General features: G+C 44.5%; 1 protein-coding gene across 1 annotated transcript in view; it reads right to left on the minus strand.

The window, feature by feature from the left end:
• Positions 1-9590, minus strand: part of LOC102379968 (vacuolar protein sorting-associated protein 8 homolog) — a gene marked incomplete at its 3' end in the record, with an annotated part of 129230 nt that overhangs the window by 68374 nt on the left and 51266 nt on the right. The window contains exons 22-25 of the mRNA XM_025216841.1: positions 8689-8778; positions 5700-5746; positions 4212-4434; positions 2764-2853 (exon numbers count right to left, since the gene is read on the minus strand). Coding sequence (XP_025072626.1) covers positions 2764-2853; positions 4212-4434; positions 5700-5746; positions 8689-8778 — 450 coding nt within the window. The remainder of the gene's footprint in view (positions 1-2763; positions 2854-4211; positions 4435-5699; positions 5747-8688; positions 8779-9590) is intronic.

Below are 9590 nucleotides of genomic sequence, written 5' to 3' on the forward strand. Positions count from 1 at the left end.
ATTTGCACCTTATAATGTGTGTGCATGCGCGCGCGCGCACATATACACTTGATGAAGTGGTTATTCTAGATTCAAATCTGCCCTGCCTTCTAACCATGGGTGGATGTAGGATTTTGGAAAAGGGGGGTGCAGATGGTGTGATGCCTCACCATATATAAAACACAACACACATTTTTATCCAGGTAAATAGAAACTAGCTTTACTAACATGTTAGATGCCTACGGCTACAGTTTAAAATCAAAGCAAAAACAAATATAACTTTACTGGAATGTGAACTAATTTGCTATATCATATATTATGTATTAAAATAACTCACAAGAAACTATACAAAAATAAAAAGATTTTTTTTAGTCCTGCTGTCATTAGAATTACATCCACATCTCTTGCAGATTCTTAAAAGAAAATCTAGCCTTCTTGAGCATGCTGACAGTACATCGAATGCTTCACTGAAAGTCATTTCCACACCTGAGTTGATGTTCACCTGCATTAACTTGAGTTTATACTTTTAGCTAGTTAAAAACAGTGTGCAGGGCTGTGAAAAGGGAGCTACATTATCTGGGGCAGCTAACAGACAGTAGAACTGCAAAAGAAAAGACAGCCTGATTATGGAACATGAAGACCATTAAAAAAAAAGGACAGGGGGTGTTAACACCTGGGGAATGAAAGTTTAGAAGGAACCAGGTAGATTATCATGAGCCATGAAATCCAGTGATTCCCTCACTGCTGCCTGGACAGAAATGCTGTTGCCACTGCTAGGCAGTTCGTATTAAACTTTGGGTGGAGCAGAAATCAAAGAGAGGTGCAACAGCATCCCACCTGGATTCACCCCTGTGACTATGCCTTTTATAACTTATGTTTTATAACTTGTATTTCTTGGGGAGACACCTCCAAGTGGAGGGCAAGCTCTAGTTTCTCCCCAAGTTTTACAGCAGGAGAAACCACCACTGACCTGCTCTGTTCCCCTACTCCTGACGCCTACTCGACCTCGCTGTTTCTCCTCCGACCCCTACAAATCTCCCAACCACCAGCCAGACTCAGTAGAACAAGCCCCAAACCAAGAACCCACTTGAGTTTGTTAGATCTGTGTTGCTCTGCACTCTACACACAGTAAAAGTTCAAGCAGCCACAAAATGTGCCTCAAGGAAACCACCATACCTCATCTTCTTGGGGTGATCAGACACAAGTCACCCGTAGCACCCTTCTCCAGCACCCGTGTCCTGGACAGAGAGCAAAAGAACCTTCTTGCTTTGGAAAGCACTGTTTGCAATTCCACCAGCAAGGGCTTTGGGCTGCTTGAGAAACTAACTGGGATTTGCCCACAAGGAGCTGTAGAGGTTTGTCAAATGGGGACATGAAGACATTGGTATAAGTCAGTGGGATGTAGGCAATGGAGGTTGAGGGGCTGGTGAGGAACCGTGGCTGTGCAGATGGGGAAGGCAGTAGAGCACTGTATGTTTGAACAATCCACTTACCGGGTCACAGGATGCATTGCTTATAAAGCCATTATCCACCAGCTTCGAGAGAAACCATTCTAATGAATAATGCTGAAATGCAAGCTGAGATTCCCAAGGCAGTGCCTGCCATGTCTTCCAGTAAAATTAATGGTTGACCCCCCCTCCACTGCTTTGAAAATCTCCAGTGCTAAAGCCATCCTCTCCTGTGGGAGTTTCTACAGCTACATGGGCCTAATCTGTGAGCTCTTAACAAGCAAGCCAGTTAGTGAAACAGAAGCAAAGAAAACTTTAGACAGTCTAGAATTCAAAGCATCCTCTTTTACAAGCATCCTCTTTTACCACCTCCTAAGTTAGCCAGGATTCACTTGTAATTTCACAGAAAATTAACTCCAAGCTGAAGTGTTATAAATTGGATGACAGATTTTACACACACAAAAGGATATAATGCTCACTGTAACTACAAATTTCACCATCATTTTGTAGGCACTACCGAAGCCTTTATAATAAGCACACTGAGATCTGAAGTATTCTCTCTGAACAGCACTCACTATCAGGTCTGGATACAACAGATGCCAACAGTAGCATGTACCATAATGGCTTCATGCTGTATCAATACTGGGTCATATGCCCGGCACTGGAAATAAATCTTGCTACCAGGCAGAGGCTGCTCCTATTCCAGTTCTGTATGATTCTGTATATGGATGCATTCACACTGGAGATAACAAAGAGAGCAGGGAACCCAGAAGACAAAAGAACCTTGTATGGTGTGGGGTTCAAAGAGAGGGGCAAACTCACATTCCCGCACATATGGAAGCCCCATTGTGCAAAAATGCAAGGTGTGATGTAGGGTACACTAACACCATCAGCAGCACGGCCATTAGCAACCAGGCTACAAAGCAGTTCATACTACAACCTTCAACCCATCTCCCAATGTCACATTTCTTCTACATTTTTCATTTGAATCCATTTGCTTGTTTTAAAAGTCATGGCAGGATTTAAGCACACTGAGACCAAGCACCTCTTGGACACTACTAGATATGCTTAGATTTGAGATGCAGAAAGTTACCTTGCTCAAAATATAAGGAACAGGCAATATTTGCCGACTTAGAGAACACATACTACACCAGGGCTGGACATACCAAGCCACAGACAAGGTCAAGCACTGACTCCACAAATACTTCAGTGGAATTCAAAAAAAGGTTGGATGTGTAGACAGCACTTGTGTCTGGTGGAATGGTGGCAGGAGAAGCAAAAGGGGAGAGGGGAAGAGTTAAAAAGCAGTGTTGGGGACCACACATAGCCTTCTTACCTCCATTGGACTAAGGAAGTCATTCATTCCACTGTTATAGACATAGATCATGGCATCATAGAGATGATTTTCCCAGCAAAGAAGAACTACCTATGGGTGAATAAAGCAGATTTAGAGATTCCTTGAGCAGCAGAGCTTAACAGCTTTCAGCAGCCTTCCAGTTTCTCCTCCTGTACCCCTAAGAGAAAGGTCTGTGCTTAGAGTTTACCCTACCCAAATGCAGGAAAAAGTCTTTTTTCCAAAGGCAGGAGTTGACTCTTGCAGAATTCCAACCCCTGGAAGCAAGTGCCTGGCTCACTGCTGACAGCCCACATGAAATTAGAGCATCCTTGCTCTGGCTGTGGTTCTGGAAAGAGGAATCCAGGTCCTCTCTCAACAGTCCTGAAATCTGGAGCAAGGGGATGAGAGGTCAAATCTCCTCTAAAAGACACTCTTCATGTTGGGTTGGTGAACTCTCTCACCAAACTGTTGGCACCCAGCTAGTCAGCATGGAGGGCAGACCAAGATCCAGCCTGTGCCAGGGCAGAGAACTGAGTGGCAACGACTAGTGTTGGCACTTAGCTTCTCCTCTTATGCCCTCTACTGGCTTCTCCTGGAGGCTGTGGGTAAAGGAGGGAAGCCACCCTTTGCTATGGAGCCCCTTAGATTCATGCCAACCCAGCCAAGCTCCTACTCTGCTCTCTGTGGGACTCTCGCTGCTCAACAGAGAAAAAGGCAATGGAACAGCCAGAGGATGTAGAGAGATTAACTATTATACTACTACTAAAGTGTGCCTATAGCTATACTGTAATGTAGCTGTAACCATTTTGTCTGTCTGCTCCTATTCCAGAGTAAATTAAGCTGAACTACAATAATTTCCCTCAAATGAAACCGGTGGTATACTGTAGTTTAGCTTCACTTACAGGACAGATAAAAAAAACCATTATAACCAATTCAACTGCAGTAAGCTCCCATCCTGTTTTCAACTAGCATAACTGTTTTGCCCCTTGGTGCCTCATGCTATCTTTTCCCTACCCACCATGCAACAGAAGACCTGGCCAGAGTGAGCTGCTAAGAAGAGACAGTAGCTGTTAGAGGGCTTCCAGTTCATACCAGGATGCAGGGAAGCCATGCCTCCCTATTTACTCCTCAGAGGCCCAATTCCTAATGCTCTGGCCGAAAAACTAGATGATGCTGTGCACAGAGCATAGCTTCATTTCACAATCAATCAATCAATCATATATTTTCAATACAGTCACTCTTGAGGGCACAAGTGGCCCCAGCCTAAACACCACACACTTAGAGACATTTTATGAAGCTGGTTTGACAATGAAGGGTGTGGGGTGTAGTTTCACTTGAACAACATGTCCGGCTTGACCTTTTAAGTTGGTGTGAAGGATGCTGCCTTAAATAACAGCTCTCTCTTGCTCAGAGGAAATTCCAGGAAGTATTTTCCTGGAGAGGTTCACCTGCTGTATGTCGAGGCTGGTGATATCCATGTGCACAATGCAGGCCTCCATGTTCTCCAACAGGTTCCTATCTTGGAAGTGAAGCAGCAAGTCTTTCATCACTTGAGCTGTCATTCCGATCAGCTTGCCACTTAAAATGTATGGCTCCAGGCACTCCAGGAAAACCCCTTTGGCCACAGAATTCTCACTCATCTTGTCATACACCTGGCTGAATAAAAGATCCCTAACAAGAAAAAAAAAAAAGTGACAAATGCTCAACAACCCATAAAAATGAAAGATCCATGAAATGGTTTAACTGCCTGATGATCATGTCATCCAAAAAAACCTCACAATATTTGGCATTCCTTAGCTTAACAAGGGCTACCCCCATGCAGGCATAGTTTAGCTTCTTCATAGTTGTTAGTTAATGAGGCTGTAGTTTTTAGAAGGGAAACTGGAAAGTTTCCTGCAAAAAAAAGAGCATGAAGTCAAGTTAATTAGATAACAGTAGCTTCTGAAATCAGGCAGAGAGGTACTAGGGTCCATGCAGTTTTTGTAGAGGGGTATGTCAGTGGTGAAAGGTTATTCTTTTTGAACCAAAATCTGAGGTGTGCCAGTGTAACTAATGAGGACGCAGGTATAGTGGTATAGCTTATTTCCCTTTCCAAAAGGAATAAACTCAGCTAGTGTAAACATCTGAATACTGCCACACCAGAGCCCATCCCAGCAGGCAGTTTCTCTAGCTAAGCTCGTCTAGTTAAAGCCAGGTAACCCTGGTTTGTTGACAAACCCATATATAGAAATAACCCATCAATTTTACAGGAAGCAGAAGACAACCCAGAACCTCTTTTCCAGCAATATCCTATCTGACTCTCCCAGCTGTAGAACTAAGTAAGCAGCAGGCCAGAGCTGATTCACTAGAAAAGGGAAGAAGGCATCATTCTCTTGCCCTTATATTAGACTGAAACTATGGTTCAATAATTCACCCAATGGGTTTAAAAGTGAATATATATTTTAGGTAGGGTAGCTGTTTGCTCAATGGACTGGACAGTGACAGGGAAATGCAACAGTCATAAAAGAAAAGCCTGTTGAATCCATTTCACGGGGATACAAGGAAAAAAAAAATCTAGAACAAAGGTGTGAGTTACTATAGGGATTCATCCACCATAAAAACCTGCTGAGCCCAGATCAGATACAAGTTTACTGCTGTAATTCATGGACAGCTGGACCACTTACAAGGATAATAAGAAAATCCAGTTAGATTAGGCAGAGTTAAAACGCAGAAGCTGTCCTAATTCAGCATAACTGAGGGTTTAAAAGAAACTTTTCAGTTTCAACAAGTTATTATACAATGGCCAGTTATGAGGCGTTTTTCACCTCCTAGAAAAGCATGACTACAGTATCATGAAAGGCCATATGCAGGACCAAAAGGGGCCACTGGGGTGGTCTGCAGCAGCAATCCTTATGGCTCTATTAACCTGAAGACAGGCAAGCAGGCTTGCCACTTACGTGCGCTGAAGTAAGAGGCAGTACTCGACTATGACGGGCACCATGTCCTAGGGAAGGATCACAAAGAAAGCATCAGACAGTTCGGCACAAGGTACTCTTGAATGGCAAGAGTATCAAACAGAGCAAATAAGGGAAATGGTACCGGATCAGCAATTTATTCACACAAAACAGACAGCTCGTGTGTTTAGTTCTTTGCCTGAATGAAAAAAAAAAAAAAATGTTCTACCACAGTCCAGCTCCAAACAAAGCACCAGACTTCCCAAATTGTTTATTAGTTGTTTATCAGCAGTACGACAGTGCTAAAAAGCTCTGTGAAGATCAGGGCCTCATCACGCTGGATAACACCCAGACGATTTCTCTTTGGACAATACTCACCATGTGGATGCAGCACAACTGCAGAACGGGGAAGGGAGAGCGAGGGCACTGGCAGCTACGTGAGCACAGAACTCGTCTCGCCTGCTGCAAGCTGCAGTTTCAAAACCTTTACAAGCATCCCGTGGTAAATGAGATGGAGCACTACTAACTTCACCTTTTAAAGCTGTGGTGAAGGGGTAGGAGCAGGAAGTATCCCCCAGGTTTCTAGGCTGCTGGAAAACGCTTTCATTTTTCTATTCTCTTTGTTGCCTAGACAGGAGGGTTCTCTCCTCCCTTCTACTGCAGTTGACAACTCAACTCCTCACAAGCCCCTCTACCACATGCTGTAGGGGATGTCCTCTAGGGCTGCTACAGGCTCACCCTCCAGTCTGAGTGTCCGACAGTAAGGTGAAGTGTGTGGGAGAGAGGCAGCACACCAATGGTCGTTGCATTTTTGTCACTGCAATAGAAAGTGTCATAGGTTTCCCAGACCAAGGTACCTGCAAGCAAACTCAAGGTCAGACCATTTTTTGATCCCCTGGGCCACCCACCTCTGAAGAGGGCTGGTGAGCCACACATTCGCTCCACACAGTGTAAACAAGGAGTTGCTGCAGTGCGCCAGCACACTGAAAACCTAGAACAGAGGTTGGCAACCTTTTCAGGCCACAGGTTGGACTAAGCCCTGGGCCAGTGCAGAGGGAGAGTGTCCACAGCTGGCGCTCATCCCCACAAGGGAAAATGACTGCTGCCAAATCCCCCCGCAGCCACAGGGGAAAAGCACCGATTGCAGACACTCTCCCAGTGCCACCACTGGGGAAAGCACTAGTGGTGCCTGGGTGCTAGAGCACAGCTAGCACATGCCCACGCACCTGCACTTAAGCAATCCAGCATCTGAAGCCCCATGCCCACAGGCCAGGCCATAGGTTGCTGACCCCTGAGCTATAAAGGTAATCAAATCAGGAATTCAGTAATTGAAACCCAATTATAACTAATGACATAGAAGAGGTCCACACACATCTTAACAGTGCAGTCGTTCTGGGTTGAACCCCTAGGATTCTATGAAACCAATAGCTAGCACATTAAATAACTAACAGTGAAGCCACAGAATAAGGACATTTTAGGGGTTTTAACAATCTCCTAATAGTTGGTAAGGACAGTGCCTAGGACAAGAAGTTAGTTTTAAGTGTTAATGGTGAAATAACATAGGGTTTGGCTTTATTTTGGCTCAGGGTGTTTCCATCTGAAGAAAAAAAAAAAACCCCACACATGCACATACTTTTTTGAAAGGCTGGTTGGCTGATCTCAAATAGAGGCAGATTTACCCCAAACTAGTAGTAAAAAACCTGAAACAAACATGCTTGTCCACCACCCAGCAGCAAAACCCTGACTGAACAGATGGGTTTAGTATAGGCCACAGAAGGCAACAGATTTGAGCTCTCTTGGAAGAAGGGAGAATAAGAAAACCCACACAGCAGCCAGTAAGCTTGGCTTGGATTCACTTGGCAGCGGATTTTCAGAAAATAGCTTGGTCTCTCAGGAACAAGCGTTCATTTCTGAGGCATTTTCCAAAATGTTTGGAGCCTCATCTAACAAGAATGATAACTCCGGCACCGGGGAAAATCTGAGGCAGCTAATCTCCCTACCTCCTGACCCTTAGAAGGAGCCTGGCAGAATGATTACAGGATTTGGAATATTAAATACACCCCTATGATTCTCCCAGCTGCAGGGATAAAATCTACCCCTCTCCTAAGCCTGAGCTCAAGAGCAACTCCAAAACCTGAACTGAAGAGCAAATGACCATTTCTTTGAGAGAGTGCTGGCCTTGGAAAGCCCCCTCTGACACGCCAGATATATTGGTACCGGAGCTCAAAAAGGTCATTATGCTCCCCATAATGTGCCAAGCTATCATGGCCCTCACTCCCCTAGCAAAAAAACACAATCACACAGTAGCTTATTCCATCATGACAAACCCTTACACCTTTTCAGCTGGCATCCAGAATGCCAAACAAACTCATCCTATGGATACTACCTGACTTGACATTTTTAAACTTCACCCTTCTAGCCTTGCTGGACTTTGTCAGGCCATTGCTCAGAGAGGCTCAACTCCATCAAAGAACTAACATGAACAATATTTAAAAGTGCTGAACGAGCCTCCTGAAGGAGGCAACAACTGCTCTACAGACACCTAGTGAAGACCTTACACTTCCTCTATAAACATAAATTAGAAATATGAACCATTTATTGGTCATAATGTCATTTCCTGCTCAGATGGTAGGCACAGGCTGTCTCCTGGAAGAGCCTTTCTGCTCTTTGAGTATTTTAAAACCAGTCACACAAACTGGGAAGCATGGCACTCAAGCTCCACATGGCGCTGGCTTGGAGAGAATTTCTCCTCAGGCTGTGATAAAGCACAAAAGGGAATTTCACCAATGTCTAATGCAATGACACCAATGACAACTATCAACTGACTGCTAGTAATTAGTACCTAATACTCATCTTAACACACACAATACAGTTCACTGCTCAAGATGCTTCTCAAGGAGCTTTTAAAAGCAGTTTTATATAAATCAAAACCATTAAAAGAAAAAGCAACAACTTGATCACAAATATCAAAGAGCCAGGTCAGGCACTGTACCTGAAAATGTTGTTCCATCACTTGGATTTTTCCCTGGTCGGGACACTTCTTCAAAGTTCGATCAGTGTAATGGAGAAGGATTTCAACCATCTGGATGAAAGGAAGCCATGAGAAATGCACTCAGGTACTTGAGTATAGCCTTCTCACAGGGTGGGACCTTAAGTCCTTACACTATTTATGCTGTACACTATTTATGCACATTCAGGACCCAGGAGTTGGTGGCACCATGAGCTCTGTGGTCACCATCTGGGGGTCCAGAGTACTAGTGGACAGGAAGAAATGGGGAGCACAGGATAGAGGAATGGCTGTACTGCCCTGTAGTCTGTGGCCCAATGATCTCTACAAAGTAGGCTGCTAAGAGATGCAGCCCTAGGGAGAGCTGTAGCTGCTTCTGTAGCCTGCTCTGAGCAAGGGCAATCAACCCATCAGCCTGATCCCAACATGAGAAGATTTCCGCTGACATGATGGATTGTGTACAGAGAGTAAAAATTTACAGAACCGAGGAGCTGATCAGCTCAAGTCATTAGCAAAAAAACCACAACGGGCCAAACAGAACACAAAATGAGTTAGCACAATTTGCACTAGTGTCAAAACCCTGTAACTCTGGGTGCTGTGTGTTCAAGATCCGACAAGGAAGTCCTTACAAAGAACTGGAACACCCTCCATTGGGAAGAGTGCCAGTGGCCTTTCCAGTATCCTTTCCCGAGATGTCAGCTTTGAACGGAGCCACTGGAACTTGAGAAGGGGCTCAGCCTACCTAAAAGTTCCTGTGTTTGTTCTACTGAGGGTGTTTCTGTAACTACAGGAGGTGCTCAATATAAATGGAAGTTCTGGCACCCTTTATCCGTGTTGCATGCAGATTGTTTGGTTTGTCCAGGTTGTCGCTGTGCAAAAGCAGGAAT

This window comes from Alligator sinensis, unplaced genomic scaffold, assembly GCF_000455745.1.
Source record: "Alligator sinensis unplaced genomic scaffold, ASM45574v1 scaffold1264_1, whole genome shotgun sequence".
Taxonomy (NCBI): domain Eukaryota; kingdom Metazoa; phylum Chordata; order Crocodylia; family Alligatoridae; genus Alligator; species Alligator sinensis.